The sequence below is a fragment of the Hyperolius riggenbachi genome, chromosome 2 (genome assembly GCF_040937935.1).
Source record: "Hyperolius riggenbachi isolate aHypRig1 chromosome 2, aHypRig1.pri, whole genome shotgun sequence".
NCBI lineage: Eukaryota > Metazoa > Chordata > Amphibia > Anura > Hyperoliidae > Hyperolius > Hyperolius riggenbachi.
In genome coordinates, this window is record NC_090647.1 from 268484391 (window position 1) to 268504953 (window position 20563).

The 20563-nt window shown below is 42.3% G+C and overlaps 1 protein-coding gene across 1 annotated transcript in view; it reads left to right on the top strand.

Annotated features, from left to right (window-relative positions):
* PPM1E (protein phosphatase, Mg2+/Mn2+ dependent 1E) overlaps positions 1-20563 on the top strand; it is a 388390-nt gene that overhangs the window by 245582 nt on the left and 122245 nt on the right. The window contains exon 2 of the mRNA XM_068268637.1: positions 4092-4210. Within this exon, the coding sequence (XP_068124738.1) occupies positions 4092-4210 (119 nt within the window). The remainder of the gene's footprint in view (positions 1-4091; positions 4211-20563) is intronic.

Consider the following 20563-nt stretch of genomic DNA (forward strand, 5'->3'; position numbering starts at 1 on the left):
ACTCACTTGGAGGCCCTGTGGCCATGCTCTGCGTCCCCTTACAGTGCTGCACCCGGGGACATATGTCCCCCCTTGCCCACCTATAGCTTTGCCTCTGCTGACAGGCATCTGACAGAAATCTATCTGATGGCCGAATCTTCTGCAAATATATAAGTGTATGGCTACCTTTAGTTTACCAGGTGTTGGTTATCTGCAATGTCTTTGTTTATCTGTGCAATCTATTTGGATTGTATGCATTGTCATAATTTTAAAGCCCCACAAAAGAAGAGAGTGCTATATAACTCAATTAAATATTACTGTATATTCTGGCGTATAAGACTACTTTTTAACCCTTGAATATCTTCTGAAAAGTCAGGGGTCATCTAATATGCCGGATGTCAGTGATGTCGGGTGATACGCCATATCCTGTTACTGACTCTCAGATCTTGCTGCTGAGGATTGTAGTGAAACCGGCACAGGCGCACATGTGTGAGATCTGAGAGGCAGAGAAGTAGGATACAAGGGTGGGCCAGAAGGGTGAACGAGGCGTGTTTTATGGGCACAGCGCAATCTATTCTTCCATACTGCTCTGATAAACAGGGAGACAGGGAGAGCTGACCAATCCACTTAGGGAGAGGGAGAGCTGACCAATCCAACCAGTCAAGCGCCTGTATACTGTTATATACTGGTTGCCACATACAGTACAGCACCAGTATCTGTTCATACATAGCACCAGTATATGATGTTTTTTCAATTTTTATTTGGTGTGCGTTGGAAGAGGAGTAGTCTTATATGGCGAGTATATCCCAAACTCTATATTTTAACTGGAGAAGTTGGAGGGTCGTCTTATACACCCAGTCATCTTATAAGCCAAAATATACGGTACTAATTATAATAATATTAAAGTCTATCATACACTATACTACAAAGGCTTGTTTATTTATGTTCAATCTACTGATCAGTCAAACATTGATTGGAAAATGATTTTCTTTATCCAATCCTTACGGGTGCTACAAGCCAATCCCTTACTTGCCTTTGATACTTTTGATCTGATGAAGCAGAAAGATACCTGCAAAACATGTTGTCAAGTGTATTTAATAATTAGAGTTATTTACTTTAGTTCTTTATTTATTTGGGGGGGGGGGGGGGGGTCTCAAAAAAAAGTGCAAGGATCCAAAAAGGACTAATACAGGAAAACATGTACAGTAAGTAGTCCCAAGCATGAGTGGAAGAAACAAAATCAAAACTTTTGCCTTTCTAACTGACAGTTACCATGTGGTTTCTGCCTCAAATCACAAATTCAGAAACAAGTTTATTCATATTTGCCCTGCAATCACATGTTGGTATTGGCATGCACTGTATGTTTGCAAATTACTATATAGATTATTTAGGAAAATAGATACATATACTGTATATGTTTCATAGATGTAACTGTTTCAGATGTTTTCTGCAATGTATTAAGAATTTGTGGATTTTGTAGATTCAATATAGACAATAGGCCTAACATCTCTTAGTAATCCATAACGCTTATGATGCACACATATATCACTAAATAAAAACCTAATGACACAGTAGCAGTATTGCAATTGACCTTTTCTGTCAGCTAGCAGATGACTGACAGATCCGTGGGCAGTGTGCATATTGAAATGACCCATCAAGATACCATAATGATGTGTCAATGATCTCTCTCTAACCTTTAGCAAAAATAATATTATGAATGAGTATACTGAGTAATACTATGTTTTATCTGCAGAGCCATGTCATTAGTTATAAAGAATGCATACCTATTGATGACATTTTATTGTCCTATGAAAACACTTGCATTTATGAAGGAACCTTCAGCTAATAACAGATTTGTTTTCCTTCTATAATTTGCTTTTAAAGCTGATATCAGGCTATATTCAAAGCATGGACACCATTTTTATTTTGGATCCATTTACACTATATAAAATAGTATATTACATTAGGCTGTAATGGCAACATTTTCAGAAAATGAGACTTGGCTTTGAAAGAAAACATAAACGTGACATATGATGTACTGTATATACACTCAAGGACACATCAAAATTGGTTAGTTTTTTTCCACTGGTGATCATCATGTATTCCTGTGGAGAAGATGAGACAATGTTTGATGAAACTGCACCAAGGTGGTTATTTTAGGGGCAGGGGCCACATACTCGAAAAGACTTGTGTAAAAGTATTTTATGGAAAGATGGGAGGGTGTTTTTTTGTTGTTGTTTTTTTACTAGCCCCATATCCTGATTAACTAGTAAAAATATCCATTAGACCCAACACACAAATTAAATTGTCAATATCCACTCACAGGACTAGTAGGAAAAAGCTTTACCCCATTATTCTACCTTTTTACAAAATGTAAACATTTATGAGTGGTTATTTTTCAGTTTTGCATCTCTTCTGGGTTTTTTTTTTTAATTAATTATTTATTTTGCGGTAACAAGTTCTAGCTCCTATAGACGCTAATGTAAAGCTATATAGCTCATGTGTTCATACATCTCTGAATGTCATTACTGGCACAAAGTTATGACTATTAATATTTGTGCAATATTTATATACAGTATTATGGTAGAATAGATTTCCCAGTACCAATAGGCAGCTTCAAACGCCCAAGTTAAAACACACCTTCCTTTAAAATGTGTAATTTTTTGTATTGACTATCTTGCAGTTTAGGCTGATGCCTATGTATGGGTAGTGTAGTGTAGTGTATGTATCGCATACTAGGGCTAATTTGGGGGGGGGGGGGGGAAGGGAAATCAAAGAAATAGGGATTTAAAGAAAATGATAATCTGTTATTAATAAAAAAAAAATAAAGAGCACAGCAATAATCAGAGACCACCAAAAGAAACTTTATTAGTGGGAAGAAAAGGAGGTAAAATTAATTTGGGTGCTAAGCTGAATGTATGGCCAGGCAATAAACTGTTAAAGCTGTGGAGACGTAAAAAATGGCCTGGTAAACCTGTGGTCCTCAAGGGGTTTACAAGGAAATTATCCAATGACAGTTACTTTTGAGGATTTCCTGGAAATGTGACTTTGCACAGTCTCTACACTCAGATTAACCACCTGCCAACCGCTCCACGTCAAGTGGCCTGAACGGCAGCCCCAGGACCATTCCACACCGATTGGCATGAATGGCTGTGGGCGGGGATTGCAGGAGATTGCGTGCTTTTATGGCCGGCTCAGGGCTGATGCCTATGACAGCCGATTACGGTGATTGGCTGGCAGGGGGGGGGAGGGCGGGGATACAATAAAACAAATAGAAAATAGTAATATTTATTCAAAAATAAAACACAAATAAAAAATAAATAAATAAACATTCCTGCTGTGATCCAACCCCACCAACAGAGAGCTCTGTTGGTGGGGAGAAAAGGGGGGGGGGAATCACTTGTGTGCTGAGTTGTGCGGTCCTGCAGCGAGGCCTTAAAGCTGCAGTGGCCTATTTAGTAAAAAATGGCCTGGTCATTAGGGGGGTTTAACACCGCAGTCCTCAAGTGGTTAAGCACAATTAAGTACAATCCTGCAGCACCGAAGGGAGAAGAACCATTGTCTCAGTTGAGATGACATGACGCATGTATACGTTTTTGTTTTGTTTTTTGCTTGTACATCAAGACGTTGCTTGTATATCAAGTCAAAATTTCACAAAAAATTTTGCTTGTATGGCAAAGCGCTCTTAAACTAAGTTACTCTAAAACCAAGGTTTTACTGTATTGGCTTCTGTCTATTTCTGTTTCATTTGTATGCACCATACAGATTTGTAACCCCCATTTAAGTCCTTCTATAAGGGCCTCTTTACCTAGAATTGTATAAAGACTTTCAGAAACTGCCCAGTATTACATTTGTCTGCCCCTCCTTTTGAAGCAAGATCTGATTTTGGTGTGTAAAAGGCTTGGGTGGAAGAATCAGGAATAGCAACCATAACTCAATCTTCTGTGAGGAGTCAAGAAGGCTGCTAACCTGTAATATAATTTATTATAGTGCATAAATGTGGAATTGTATTCTTGCCAGTTTTCCTTTGCCCTTTGGTTCCAGGAATACTGCAAAACAAATCACTTGTTAAAACTGTTTGACTAACGTCACTTTCTGTCTTCTCTTTTCAGTAATTGCCCATCTTTCCTGGCAGCTGCTCTGGCAAGGGCAACAGCAGATGAGATCCTGCAAAGTGACCTGTCAGGATACTATGTACCAAAGCATGTAGATGGCACAGAGGGAATCATACGTAAGTGAATTATTATTTACTTTGCTTTATGAATTACATTCAGCTCCGAAATATGATTGTGCTTATGGATTAGCTGTATCAGTCATCTCCCAAGTCAATATATCTCTGACCACCTGAACGCCGTTATCTGTGATCTCATTTGTGCAGTATGATTCAGCCCATGAATCACAATGTTCAATACGATCATTTGTTAGGTAACGAAAGGGTGAAAAGTTAAGTCTCAGCTGTGCTTGTATTGATCCAGTACAGTGCTAAAGAAACTTGCGATTTTTGTTTGTTTTTCTCCACACAAAAACACATGTATGAAGCCAATATCAGTAGGCTATTTTATTGAACGTGTTTTTTTTTTGTTTGTTTTTTGTGGGTGTTAATTGATTTTCTTTCTGTTTTAACGTATATGCACATTTGTGACATGTTCAGAAATGTACATATGTAAAAGCTGTCCAATAGTGTGAACGTAGCTGTACACCAAATGCTCTGTTCATTATACGCTATACACCAAATGATCTGTTCGTTATACTTATACACAGTTAATTTTTGCTTTTTTTCTGTAAATATTTCTTGCACCTTTTTTTTCGGCAATTTAAATGTTATTGAAGTTGTACAACATACAAATCTCAAAAAACTGATAAGCTTATAAATATACATCAGTACATGGACAGCGTACTCTAGGTAAAAGGCTTCTATGCTATTAACATTAATAGTTATTAAATGAAATCTGGGAAACACAGGTTGACCGTACACCACTCACCTTACTTCTGGGTTACCCACTTCCACGACATTGACACAAAGCAGGTAAGCTTACAGCCATCATTCTTAATGCAGCCAAACAATCCATTGCAGCTTTATGGCGCTTCCAATCTCTACCGACAAGGGACATGTTGATTGAAAAAGTGTTAGAGGTGAAGAGGATGGAAGGATAATGGCTAGACTGACTAATACTGTTGATAGACTTGATGATATCTGGCGCCCCTGGGACATTTGGAAGATAGAGGAGGACTATGGCCCCCTTACGTAGTATAGCCTAAACTTTATGGGCATTCAGGCCTTATCTACCTTACTGTTTTTATGCTATCAGTCCTTTTTAGATTTTTACTGGCAGTACTCGGATTTTTCCATTTTCTCAGTTTGTTCTTTATTCTTTTCTCATTCTTTATTTACTACTGGATGTTATGACTTGGCACTCATGCATTATATGTTCTGACTGTTTTCTATGCATTATAATGTATTTCTTTCCATTATATACTATACACTTGTACACATACAGTATACTTATTTTGAAAATCTAATAAAAAAAAAGAATATTTAAAAAAAAATCTGAAATGCTGTATGAGAAATTAAAGAGGCACTGTAGTGACATATAGTAGAATGCAATTAATTATTCAGGATACCCACTTTTATGGTAATTTTCCTGGGCTCATATGTAATTAACATTTTCTCCCGAGATTTCTCCTATGTTATACTTTCACACCTTGTCAATAAAATGCCTTCTAAAACCCCAACAAGCAAGAAAATACTAAAAAATAATTTTAATATTACTTTTTCAACTACTTCTTGGTACTTTTTCAGTTGCAAAGTGCTGGAAAGTGTTTTTGTTTTTTAAGAAGATTAAAAATTGTCTCCTAGGAGAAAACTCTGGGATAAAAAAGTTATTTACAAATGGGCCCTGGTTTCAATGAAAAACACTTCCTATACCTATATATTGGAATATACCCCACTCTTCCAGTGATACTCAGCCTAGGCTGTTATGCAGAATTCTCCTCCCAGAGCATTCTGGGACACCAGATATATTTTCTATTTCATCATCCCAAAAGGCAAGAAGTAGGACGCTACGATGGGACGTGTGCCAATTGCTCAATATTCAGACTTGAAACAAAATCTATATTCAATATCTGAAATGTATTCTACTATATAAACAACAATATTCAATATACATATAAAAGTGCATGGGATGGCTACCGCACCATACATATACCAAGCATCACAAACTCACATACATCATCACACAACGGCCATATCAGTGCTGAGATTCAAAAGATGGAGCTTCCACAAGTGCCGGCAGTAATGCAAGTTCACTTTCTAATGTATAGCAGTACATCAGACCTATCAGTGTTTCAATGAAATGACTAGTTATGGTAAAACCAGACCTCCCGGTGCATACTCGCCAGAACAGTCACAGAACAATGCACGTAATGCAGGGAGTTGCTAAGCAGAGATGAAGTAACCATGCACAATATAGCTGACATCTCAATATAGCAGCATTTCACCAGTGAATGAAGTGTAGTGGTGGTTTGCTGACATGCAGAGTTAAGATGATACAGCACTCACAAAGGCCTGTAAGCAAAATCTAGGTTACTTTGGAGTGTAGAGACATCTAGCATGAAGTTGGTGGTGAGTGTATGAAGCAGGAGGTGGAGGACACAGGTCAGTGCAGTTGTGGCCCAGGCGTTACCACGGGCAGCATGTCAGGTGGGTGGATGAGCCTTTTTACAGATCCATGTATGGTTTGGTGTGCAGGGTGGTGTGGTGTCCTATGTGTCCTATGGTGTCCTATGTGCATGGCAAGCTCCCAACAGTTTAGCCAGCTTCCGACTTCCAGCTTCCTCGGTGGAGGGGACAGGGAGGCATGCCCTTGCTCATCATTCATATTCTCCATAAAACTAGTCACACATTGCAGCGGTGAGAGGTGAGGAAACTTGGTAAGTCCACCACTATCCGCCCCCCCCCCCCCCCCATTTTAAACTGACTTTAATATATCTTATACTCTACTGGCACCTCTGTTTCTAAAAACCACGATATTTGCCCAAGTTTTCTACAACTACGGAGAGCAACTTCTTAGCCTGAGTGGGGACAACTTACCCACCTGCCTATACGGTGGTTGCCTTGGAGGTAACCTATCTTTCTGAGTAGCTTCTCATAATTCAGTATTATTGACATCATACCTAACATATTACACTTTAGTGGGCTCTCGATTGTCTTCACAAACCAACCTTCTATTTTCCTGTCCTTTATATAGGAGATCTTTCGTTGTACACCACTTAATCTCTAATTGCTTTATTAATTCAATTGAGATATTGAATGTGAATAATGCATAAGATGGTTGCCACTGGTTATAAGACAGTTAAACAAGATGTTAGCTGCCCTCCAACTTCACCTCTTCTGTGAGGCCCATTGAACGCAATAGTTCAATGTGGAAACCTGCTATGGCCACTAAACACTTACATAGTTGAGGGCAGTTTATGCTCCATGGACACAGCCTATCCCTTTTTTTTACCAGTTCCTGCCTGCCTATCTAACCTATACTGGGGGCACCTATACTGGCTACCTATACTGGAGGCACCTACCTGGCTAACCTATACCGGGGGCAACTATACTGGCTCACCTATGCCTGGCTACCTATACTGGGGGGACCTATAGCTGGCTACCTATACTGGGGTACCTATTCTTGGCTACCTATACTGGGGGGACCTATACTAAGTGCAACTAGACCTGGCTAACCTATACTGCGGGCACCCATACCTTGTTCCGAACGGGGAGGGCGCAATTTTTACACCCTCGCCCTGGGTGCATTTTAGCCTAGAAACTGCACTGCACACAGGTGCGCACTCTATTTAGTCATTGGCACTCATCAGGCAATGTATATGGGCAACTGACTACACTCAGACCAAAGGGGGCTGAATAATTACGCACACCCCACTTTGCAGCTATTTATTTGTAAAAAATGTTTGGAATCATGTATGATTTTCATTCCACTTCTCACGTGTACACCACTTTGTATTGGTCTTTCATGTGAAATTCCAATAAAATTGATTTTTGTAGCCTAAGCCTGCTTTAAATTTCTCAATAACTTTATCCCTGACCTGTCTGGTGTGTTCTTTGGACTTCATGGTGTTGTTGCTCCCAATATTCTCTTAGACAACCTCTGAGGCCGTCACAGAGCAGCTTTATTTGTACAGACATTAGATTACACACAGGTGCGCACTCTATTTAGTCATTGGCACTCTACAGGCAATGTATATGGGCAACTGACTACACTCAGACCACAGGGGGCTGAATAATTACGCACACCCCACTTTGCAGTTATTTATTTGTAAAAAATGTTTGGAATCGTATGATTTTCATTCCACTTCTCACGTGTACACCACTTTGTATTGGTCTTTCATGTGAAATTCCAATAAAATTGATTCATGTTTGTTGTAGTAATATGACAAAATGTGGAAAACTTCAAGAGGGCTAAATACTTTTGCAAGCCACTGCATGTATATCTATAAAAAAAACAACCTTTTAACCTATCTCATTGTTAGTGGGTATGGTTATAGATAATGGCAGTTGGTGCTGTCTGTTTTTTTTATTCATGTCTGCCAGTAGTTTAGGTGATTACATGCAGTCTGATTGTGGATCAAACAATATGAATAAATTACACTGCAATCATTTCTTGATCTCTTCTATTTTTTAACTTCTCACTTTGCAATGTATTGATTTCTTTTTTTCCCCTTTTCGCTAAAGTTCCTTTTTAAGCTTATCTCATATGTATATAATTCATTAATGACAGCACAGGGTAGCCTAGTGACTGAAAGTGGAGGAACGATATCCACAGCCTCGACCAAAAAGACCGGAAAGACTTAGAAGTACAGGTAGTTCCTTGTTTACGAATGAGATAGGGACAATAGGTTCATTTTTAACCTGAATATGTTCTTAAGTCAGAACATTGTGCCATCTCTGTCCCCTGTACCTCCTCTGTGCCCTTCTTTGCCTCCAGTGTCCCACTCTGTCACACCTCTGCCCTCTGTACCTGCTTATACAAGTTTAAAAGCCATTTTTCTTTAGAATTTTTTTAAATATAGTTTCTCAAAAACTACAAGTCCAATTTGAATTTTTTTTTACTTGTTGCCATGGAAACATAGATTCCATGCTGTTCATATCGGTGGGTCATTCGTAAGTCGGGCGTTCATAAGTCGGGGACTACCTGTACTGAAATGAGTATATGCTATCCTTCTGGGGGGAATAATAATACATACATGCATTATACATAAAACATATCTTACTTTCAGAAGATTAACTAAATGTGTACCATTTGAAAAACTCAATTGACCAAACTGCTTAGACATCTTTTTGCTTTTTTTTAATTCTTCATCTATTCTGCTCTTGTCCAATTTCTTTCAGCAGATCACCAAAATTGATTTCAAAACCTGAAAAGCTGGGCCCCCTAGTTCCCATTATGTCTTCGCTAGCTATCTTGAATGAGATATCTGTGCCCCATTACATGAAAACCTTTTTCTGCACAGACGGACTCTATTGATAAAATGGATCATCTGATGTATTTAGCATAGTGTTGTGGATCAATAAAGAAAACCACCACCTCCTATACATGTCTGTGCGGAGAAATTGTCAGGGAGAAATACTTGGTTCAATATACCGGTACCTGACACATTAATAACTGGTCTGCTTAAACTATAATAGATACCAATATTCCAAGGCCTTGGCACTCCAGTCTCCCAGATTCCTTCATACTTCCCTTTATATAACCTATGACAGATGTTGCATGAAATGAGACCAAGACAATCTGGTTTGTTTGCTTTTTTCATTTCTTAGTACTAAGCTATAATCCTGGCAACAATGGTGCAGTTGTTTTCTTTTTTTCTCCTTTGTGTTTTCTTTGCTTTTTTTCTGTGGATAAATATACATATTTGTGTTCTATGTTTATTTAACCACTTCGCCCCAAAGGGGTTTTTACCCTAACGGACAAGAGCAATTTTCACCTTTTAGTGCTCATCCCTTTCATTTGCCAATAGCTTAATCACTACTAATTACAATGAAATGATCTATATCTTGTTTTTTTCACCACCAATTGGGCTTTTTGGGGTTGATATTTGTTTTCAGTAATTACTTTATTTTCTATGCATTTTAAAGGGAAAACTAGAAAAAAAATGAAAAAATACACTATTTCTCCAATTTCATCCCCTATAGTTTTAACATAAACACTGCTACTGTACATAAAACCCACACATGTTATCTGCCTATTTGTCATGATTATTACAAGATTTGAATTATGTCCCTAGTACAAAGTATGGTGACAATATATTATTTAGAAATAAAGATGTATTTTGTCTATGTTGTGTTTTTTGTTTTACTGTTCTCACGTGCACGTGCACAGGAATGCACATGCACTCCCGGGGGCATGCACAAGCGCATGTGAGTGTGCACGTGCACTCTCACAGCGGCAGCAATGTTCCTTAACTTATAAAAACATCCTGGAGCCAATAAGAGTCTCCAGTAGGACGTTTTAATATGCCTGCTTGTCTTTAAGTGGTTAAGCAAATGTTTATTGTATGCCAGTTGACTACGGTGGGATGCGAAAGTTTGAGCAACCTTGTTAATCGTCTTGATTTTCCTGTATAAATCGTTGGTTGTTACGATAAAAAATGTCAATTAAATATATCATATAGGAGACACACACAGTGATATCTGAGAAGTGAAATTACATTTATTGGATTTATAGAAATTGTGCAATAATTTTTTTTAAATAAAATTAGGCAGGTGCATAAATTTGGGCACTGTTTTTATTTTATTGATTCTAAAACCTTTAGAACTAATTATTGGAACTCAAATTGGCTTGGTAAGCTCAGTGACCCCTGACCTAAATACACAGGTGAATCCAATTATGAGAAAGAGTATTTAGGTGGGTCAATTGTAAGTTTTCCTCCTCTTTTAATTTTCTCTGAAGAGTAGCAACATGGGGGCCTCAAAACAACTCTCAAATGACCTGAAGACAAAAATTGTTCACCATCATGGTTTAGGGGAAGGATACAGAAATCTGTCTCAGAGATTTCAGCTGTCTGTTTCCACAGTTAGGAACATCTCGGATAAACAGAAGCGAAGAATGGTGAGAACAGTCAGAGTCAACCCACAGACCAGCACCAAAGACCTAAAACATCATCTTGCAGCAGATGGAGTCACTGTGCATCGTTTAACCATTTGGCGCACTTTACACTTGGAGATGCTGTATGCAAGAGTGATGCAGAGGGAGCCTTTTCTCCACCCACAGCGCAAACAGAGCCACTTGAGGTATGCTAAAGCACATTTGGACAAGCCAGCTTCATTTTGGAATAAGGTGCTGTGGACTGAAGAAACTAAAATTGAGTTATTTGGGCATAACAAGGGGTGTTATGCATGGAGGAAAAACAACACTGCATTCTAAGAAAAACACCTGCTACCTACAGTAAAATATGGTGGTGATTTCATCATACTGTGGGGCTGTGGGGCCAGTGCAGGGACTTGGAATCTTGTCAAAGTTGAGGGATTCCACTCAGTATCAGCAGAATCTGAAGACCAATGTCCAGGAATCAGTGACAAAGCTGAAGCTGCACCGGGGCTGGATCTTTGAACAAGACAACGACCCTAAACACTGCTCAAAATCTACTAAGGCTTTCATGCAGAGGAACAAGTAAAACGTTCTGGAATGGCCATCTCAGTCCCCAGACCTGACTATAATTGAAAATCTGTGGTGTGAGTTAAAGAGAGCTGTCCATGCTCGGAAGCCATCAAACCTGAATGAACTAGAGATGTAAAGAGGAATGGTCCAAATTACCTTCGCCCAGAATCTAGACTCACATTGGAACCTACAGAAAGCATTTAGAGGTTGTCATTTCTGCAAAAGGAGCATCTACTAAATATTGATTTCATGTCTTTTTTGTGGTGCCCAAATTAATGCACCTGCCAAATTTTGTTAATTAATGCACACTTTCTGTAAATCCCAAAAACTTCATTTCACTTTTCAAATATCACTGTGTGAGTCTCCTATATAATGTATTTAACTGACATTTTTTATCAAAACAACCAACGATTTATACAGGAAAATCATGATGATTAACAAGGTTGCCTAAACTTTCGCATCCCACTGTACCTGTGGTATGGTATTATGCCTGACATACATTCCTCTTTTTCGGCTTATTTTTGTTGTAATCAAAAATATCCTTTGGGCTCACAGTATTGTTATGTGTGCTGTGCGTAAAACTTTTGACGTGGTTAATACACTTAATTCAAAAAGTGATGGTTGCCAAATAATGACAGCTATGGTATATATTTTAAAACCTGTTAAAGCCTCTTTACAGAGGAAAAACTACAAATCACAGGACCCCATTGTGAAAGTTTGATGAAGCCCCCTACCCTAGGCATGCATGAATTATAGCACCATCCTCCAAGACTACAACTACTGTAGATACCACAGCACACACTCACATACAGTGCATAATGTATTATTATTATTTAGTATTTATATAGCGCAGACATCTTACACAGCATTGTACACAGTATATATTGTCTTGTCACTTAACTGTCCCTCAGTGGGGCTCACAGTCTAATCCCTACCATAGTCTTATGTCTATGTATGTATCATGCAGTCTATGTATTGTATTCTAGGGCCAATTTTAGGAAGAAGCCAATTAACTTATCTGTATGTTTTGGGGATGTGGAAGGAAACTGGAGTGCCCGGAGGAAACCCACACAGACACGGGGAGAACATACAAGCTCCCTGCAGATGTTAACCTGGCTGGGAATCAAACCGAGGACCCAGCGTTGCAAGGCGAGAGCGCTTACTAATGCACAGCCTGCAGGAAACCTATTGGGCCAAGGCAAAGGCTTGAGAGGATTGGGCCTCTGGGCTCAGAGTTGTGAGGGTGCTGCACGCTGGCGTAGTGGTTAGCGCTCTCGCCTTGCAAAGTATGTGGTGGCATGTAGTTGTACCTTACTAACGCACAGCCTGCAGGAAACCTATTGGGCCAAGGCAAAGGCTTGAGAGGATTGTGCCTCTGGGCTCAGCGCTGTGAAGGTGCAGCATGAGGGAGGAGGGACCTACCTAATACTGGGGGAACATCTGGCTATCCATACAGGGGAGGGGTGATACCTAATACTGGGAGCACATCTGCATACCTATATTGGGCTTGCACAATTTGGGGAAAGGGAAGAGGGTGCACTTTGGCATCTCTGCCTCAGTTTCTGGGGAACCTTGTCCCGTCCCTGCATATCCCAAATATGTTATTAGACTTACCAATACTTCCCCTGTATGGACACCTGGCTTATGATTGCACTCTGCTGGGAAAAACTCTGTGTTATACAGATAGTGGTCAGGAGAAATACTGGAGCACTCACCATAGCTTCCTTGCACTGTTGAACCTGGGAGTACATATTGGTCTCTGTTACTTGATATACAGCAAGTACAAGTCCCTGGCGATCACAGGTTAAGAGGAGTCCATAAAGAAAAGCTAGGAACTATCTGCTCCTGGGCCCCACAGCAGTACGTCTACTATGAATATTACTGTGCACTAGTGTACTAGATTGTACTAGAGTATAAAAATGCAGTGCAGGAGTATAACAATTGTTATTTGATAAGAAATTACATTTCTATTTTCATGTGCATCAAGTTGCCCTGCATATCCCTATAACTTTAGACAGTATAGCCATTGAGTCATTGTCAAATAACTTACTTGAATCTGCCCACCATCCTTCAAATAAATGGTGATGACGTGTCAGTACCTTTTGCTTAATGATGCCAGTGCTGTTCTTTACAACATTTTAGAGGTCACCTTTTCATACATTTTCAGACACTTCCCTTCCCACCATGACCTAACTGACCATTCTGGTGCAGTAAAGAATAAGAAAAATGTCAAAGTACTGTGACTATAACCGTGTGAATGGGGATAGCACTCAGAAGAGCCAGTCATCTGCTTGGCTTAGTGAAAATGCAGGTCATTGTGCTTCTGCAGAACTGTCATACGGGTGGTGTGTTTGATGACACAATCCTCAATGGTTAAGTGTTGGGAAAAGGCTAGACATAGAATAGCTAGGAGGTTTTGCAAGGCAACAGGGCTGAACCCAGCACATAAAAGGCTGGTTGTACGTTAAACCACTGAAAGCTTGTGCATACCTCTGTACTTCAGGACAAAATAGTGCAATATGGCTGATCAAAAAGTGGGCATGTTGCCTTACATACTGTATGTCTATTATATGTTATTGTAATATGCCATATGTATTGCAGTATAAATGATAGTGTGTATGAATGACATACGCTTATAATAGGAGTTCACGTGATATTACTTGCTCCTCAGCATGGCAGAGATGAGGAAACACTTGAGCTCCTGCTCTGCTCAGTGTCTTCCACATGCTCATTTAAGCGAAGAAGGAGCTGAAAGCCGGATTGCCTAAGGCAGCAGTTCTAGATTCTGGAAGGGGAGGGCGATAGGACTCCACATGACACACAAATTGAGAGCTGAATCAGCTCATCAGCACTGAGGTTTTAATGCGTAACATACATCTGTGAGTGGGTGGTGATTACTTACTTGCTTTGGGGGGCTGATCTATTTTTATCCCTCTCCCCGATCTCTTTCATACATCATTTATCCCCCATCTATTTCCGTCTCACTACCACCTCCTCCTTTTTCTTTGCCTTCTAACTGTAAGCCGTGCATTTCCCACATACAGCACAGCGAATTCTCTGTAACAGTCGTGGCACAATGCAGGCAAACACTGGATCACACACAATGAGAGTTCTATAGCTAAAGAAAAACTGCAGAACTTTCATGCAATATGGAATATTATTTTCACTCACGTTACTTCACATTATAGATGGCAGGATCTGAATTGCACCAGATGCTTGTTGTGGAACAAGCACAGAGGCTAAGAACATCCATACATATTTACACTATTGCTTTCATCACATCTCAGAATTTTGCATGTTACACTTGTATTGACAAAGTGCAAATTACCAAATAACATATAAATGAAAATTGCTGATTTTTTTATATGATGAAAATCAAAGGTTGTCAAAGCTGTAAATAAGGGAATTAGAATTTGCATGTTCTTGCTGCATTTTCATATATCATTCCAAGACACCCCCTTTGGCACATTACTACTTTCCCTGGACCCAAAAATTACAATACGCTGCGTGACAACAAAAGATGATTTGCACATTTAGCAGTCATGCATCATGGGAGACATCATATGCTCACTCCAATTGGAAAAATCACAAATACCTTCTGTTTTAAGAAGGCAAACTTTTGTTTTTCCTAAAATAAAACACAAATACTGTTTTTAAAAAAGTTGATTACTAGGCTCTGCTATGCTTTCTTACTTCTTGTTGCTAGAAACCTTCATCAGCTAAGGTATGGGCTTCTGGGGGCTCCTGTTTTGAGGGATCTTCGCTATTCCTTTGTCTAACACTCCTGCAACTTTATCTGTTCCCTTCCGGGATCCTTATCATTTCATCTTCTGTCACTCTAGTGTTTACTTTTCCAATACTCTGTTTTGGTGATGGTTTTCTTTTCTTGCTGTTAGCACTGCACATTACTATTATTAATATTAAAGGGACACCGTTCAGATAAAATTATTTGATGTAATTTGATATATAGCCCTACCTTCTGTATTGTGGATTTTAAGCGTTTTTATGAGATGCTTCAATAAAGGATATATTGTATTTTTCCTATAACAGTCTGTTGTGGATTTTGTTGAGGTGTTTCTTCCCCAATTGCTGCAGTTCATTTTTACACCATTCTGCACATTCTAACTTATTAAATAGGCTAGTTGTTTATTATTATTATTATTATTGTTGTTTTGGTTCCCTACATGTTGATTTACATACCTAGGATGCCGGGTATGAGCCAAACGTAAAGTCCTGCTTCCTCTCTGACTACAGCAGTACCTCATTTGACCCAGGAGCATGTCACAGGTCACATGAAGCAGTGCTGTAGCCATGGATACAGGACGCTGGACAGGTGGATAGGCTTTCCATCGCTGGAACACTGAGAGCAGGTGAGTTAAGTGGCACCGTGCATATAGGGGGGAGAAGACGGGGAGTGCGATGAGGGGGACATTTGGGGAGGGAAGCCACCTCTTGCCGCCCTCTAATTGTTGCCACCCTAAAGTAGGTGATTCACATTGCTCCGTGGATACAGGACGCTGGACAGGTGGATAGGCTTTCCATCGCTGGAACACTGAGAGCAGGTGAGTTAAGTGGCACCGTGCATATAGGGGGGAGAAGACGGGGAGTGCGATGAGGGGGACATTTGGGGAGGGAAGCCACCTCTTGCCGCCCTCTAATTGTTGCCACCCTAAAGTAGGTGATTCACATTGCTCCGTGGAAGAACCGCCCCTGATTAGAGATGGCCTGAACAGTTCGCCGGCGAACGGGAACCAGCGAACTTCCGTGGTTGGTGATCGCGGAGAACCGCGAACTTTTTCGGAAGTTCAGTCCGCCCCTATACTACATTATTAGGGTCAACTTTGACAATCCACATCACAGTCAGCAGGCACATTGTAGCCAATCAGGCTACACTCCCTCCTGGAGCCCCACCCCCCTTATTAACCTCTTGAGGACTGCAGTGTTAAACCCTCCTAAAGACCAGGCAATTTTTGAGTAAATTGGCCACTGCAGCTTTAAGGCCAAGCTGCAGGGCGGCACAACACTGCACACAAGTGACTCTTCCTCCCTTTTCTCCCCACCAACTGAGCTCTCTGTTGGTGGGGTCTGATGCCCCCCCCCCCCTTTCCAATGTTTGGTTTCTTCATTGTGTTTGTTTATTTTTTCCTTTTTTTTCAAAAATGTCGTGTTTTTTTATCAATTGTAAACCCCCTCCCTCCCTCCCCCCGCTAGCCAATCCCCGTGTTCAGCTGTCATAGGCTTCAGCCTATGACAGCCGATCACCTCTGTTGCTCAGGAGGGGACAGCCGTGTCACAGGGCTGTCCCCAGTACAGCTGCTGATCGCAATGCTGTACATCGCCGTCTATCAGTCTCCCGAGCGGCAACCACCTCTCGGAGACTGAAGGCGGAGCTCAGCTCCGCCCACCCAGCAGGAGATGCGCGCGCATCCTGCGCGCGATCTCCTGCAAAACACAGCCCCAGGACTTTACGCCAATTGGCGTTAGGCGGTCCTGGGGCTGCCGCCACAGCCACGCCCATTGGTGTGACGCGGGCAGCAACAGGGTAAAGGCAGGCAGCTTCAGGCATTGGACTCACTCGTGTGCCTGCAGTAATTAGAGAAGGGAGAGCTGCTGCAGAGAGAGCTATAGGGAAAGCTTAGTTAGGCTCTTGTAGGCTTGTTAGCTTGCTCCTTGCTGATTCTTATTGCTAAAAAAGCACCCCTCAAAAGCTCTTTTGAAAGCTAATCTTGTTCTTGTGATCTATTTTTTTTTTTGTGGCCCACTTGCATTATATGCAGCCCTGTCAGTCAGTCGCAGCTGGCCTTTGGCCCCTTGGTGGTAATTCCTACTGTGCCACTGCCAGGCCCAGCACATGCAGTGACTACCTGTGTGTGTGACAGGCAGCTGCACATTTGTAATCCCAATCACTGCACCTGTTCACTGTTCAGTGCACCTACCTACCTACCTACGTGAGTGCACGCATTGTTAATACCACCAGTCATTGCACCTGCACATTTTTTTTCTAATACCAGTCACTGCATACTTTTCACTGCACCTCTGTGATGGCACATTGTATTGGTAAAGTCAGTGCATACCTTTCACTTCATCCCCCCGATATGGACAAAACAACAGGTGGAGGCAGAGCCAGAGGCAGGCCACCCGGCAGGTCTGTTTGAGGTCGTGCTGACGTGATTTTGTGCGGCCCTGGCCCAAATTACAGTGCTCAGAAGAAGGCACGTCCCATCAACTCCCAAGATTGTCAGGACGTGGTTGACTGTTTAAAACAGAACACCTCATCTTCTGCAGCCACCAGCACTTCTCCAAGTACCACATCCGCCACATTTGACACTTCGCAGGAGTTATTTGGTGGGGAAATCACTGATTCACAGCCATTATTGTTACAACAAGATGAAGGCGCTAAGCAAGTTACACCACCTCATATGTCTGAGTTAGGCGACACTATGGACGTAACGTGTGAGGAGGAGGATGATGAAGTACCTGCTGTTGGTGCAGTTTTGGAGGTTTTTGATACAAGCGAAGCTGGGGAGGAGGATTATGATGATACGGATGCCACGTGGGTTCCCAATAGAGGAGATGAACAGGGGGGACAGTTCAGAGGGGGGAGTCAGAGAGGAGTAGGAGAAGACGAGTTGCTGAAAGAAGCAGGGGGAGCTCGTTATCAGAAACAGCTGGTGCCAGTGCTTGGCACCATGTATTGCCACCTATGGACAACCAGCCAACATGCCCTTCAACGTCAGCTGCTGACGCCACCATAGTGCCCACACCCCAGGGTGGCTCAGCAGTGTGGAAATTGTTTAGTGTGTATGCCAAAGATCAGAGCAATGCCATCTGTCCTCTCTGCCACCAAAAATTGAGCCGTGGAAAGGCCAACACCCACGTAGGGACAACTGCCTTACGAAGGCACATGCAGAAAAGGCACAAACTGCAATGGGAAGACCACCTGAGCAAAAGCAGCACACAAAACCAAAGCCACCCTCCTTCTCCTCTTTCTCCTTCAGGTACATCATCTTCTTCAGGCGCTTTCTCCCGTGCACCTTCACAATCACAGCCAACCTCCTCCACTCCGCCTCTCACCTTGAGCGGCTCCTGCTCCTCTGCCCACAGCAGCAGCCAGGTGTCCGAGAGGGAAATCTTTGAGCAGAAGAAGCCAATGTCTGCCAGTCACCCCCTTGCCCGGTGTCTGACAGCTGGCTTGGTGGAACTGTTATCCCGCAAGCTGTTACCATACCAGCTGGTGGACTCTGAGGCCTTCCGAAAATTTGTGGCCATTGGGACACCGCAGTGGAAGATACCAGGCCGCAATTATTTCTCAAAAAAGGCAATACCCAAACTGTACCGGGAAGTAGAAAGGCAAGTGGTGTCATCTCTGGCACACAGCGTTGGGTCAAGAGTCCATCTGACCACGTATGCCTGGTCTGCCAAGCAAGGTCAGGGCAGGTACATTGCTTACACAGCCCATTGGGTCAACCTGGTGACCGATTGCAAGCAGGGAGTACGTGGCCGTGCAGCGGACCAACATGTGACACCTCCACGGCTTGCAGGCAGGCCTGCTGCCACCTCCTCTCCTTCTCCTCCTACTCCTGCTACATCCTCTTCGCTGTCGTCGTCGTCCTCCTCCTTGGCTGAGTGGCAGCGCAACTCTACTGGTGCTGCGATCTCCTCTCCAGCTACACAGCCCCAGCTCCCCAGGGCCTATGCTGCATGCCAGGTACGATGGTGTTACGCCATCCTAGACATGTCTTGCCTCAAAGCGGAGAGTCACACTGGAGCAGCTCTCCTGGCTGCTCTTAATAAACAGGTGGATCAGTGGCTGACCCCGCACCAACTAGAGATCGGAACGTGGTGTGTGACAACGGCAGCAATCTCATTTTGGCTTTGAATTTGGGAAAGTTGACACATGTACCCTGCATGGCACATGTGCTCAATCTCGTAATCCAGAGATTTGTGTGTAAGTACCCAGGCTTACAGGATGTCCTAAAGCAGGCCAGGAAATTGTGAGGGCATTTCAGGCGGTCTTACATGGCCATGGCATGCTTGGCCGATATTCAGTGGAGAAACAACTTGCCGGTGAGGCACTTGATTTGCGATAGCCCGACTCGCTGGAATTCGACCCTCCTGATGTTCGACCGCCTGCTACAACAGGAGAATGCCGTCAAACAGTATCTCTACAACTACAGTCAAAGGACACAGTCTGGGGAGATGAGTATGTTCCGGCCGAAGTACTGGACACTCATGCGAAATGCCTGCAGGCTCATGCAGTCGTTTGAGGAGGTGACAAACCTGGTGAGTCGCAGTGAAGGCGCCATCAGTGACTTGAACCCCTATGCCTTATTCCTGGAGCGTGCCGTTCGTAGAGTGGTGGAACAAGCTGTGGAGGAGCGTGAACAGGAACAGTTACAGGAGGAATCATTGTGGGATCAATTCTCATCAGAACCAGATGTTTCCTCAACACCTGTGGCAGCACAGAGGGGGGAGGAGGAGGAGGAGGAGGAGGAAGAGTCGTATGGGGAAGAGGAGTCAGATGATGAGGAAGGTGTTTTTTTTTTTGAGGAGGAGGCAGCAGAAGAACAACTGCAGCAGGCGTTGCAGGGGGCTTGTGCTGCTCAAAGCTCCCATGGTATTGTTTGTGGCTGGGGGGAGGAGGAGAACTGAACCTGACATCACTGAGGTAGAGCAAGAGGAGTTGGATAGTACGTCTGGATCCAACTTTGTGCAGATGGTGTCTTTCATGCTGTCCAGTCTGTTGAGGGGCCCCCGTATAAAAAAACTCAAGGGGAATGAGCTGTACTGGGTAGCCACGCTACTAGACCCTCGATATAGGCACAAAGTGGCGGATATGTTACCAACTCACTCACCTGAAGGCAGAAAGGATGCTGCACATGCAGAACAAGCTAAGGTATGAAAGAGTTGGCACCACCAAG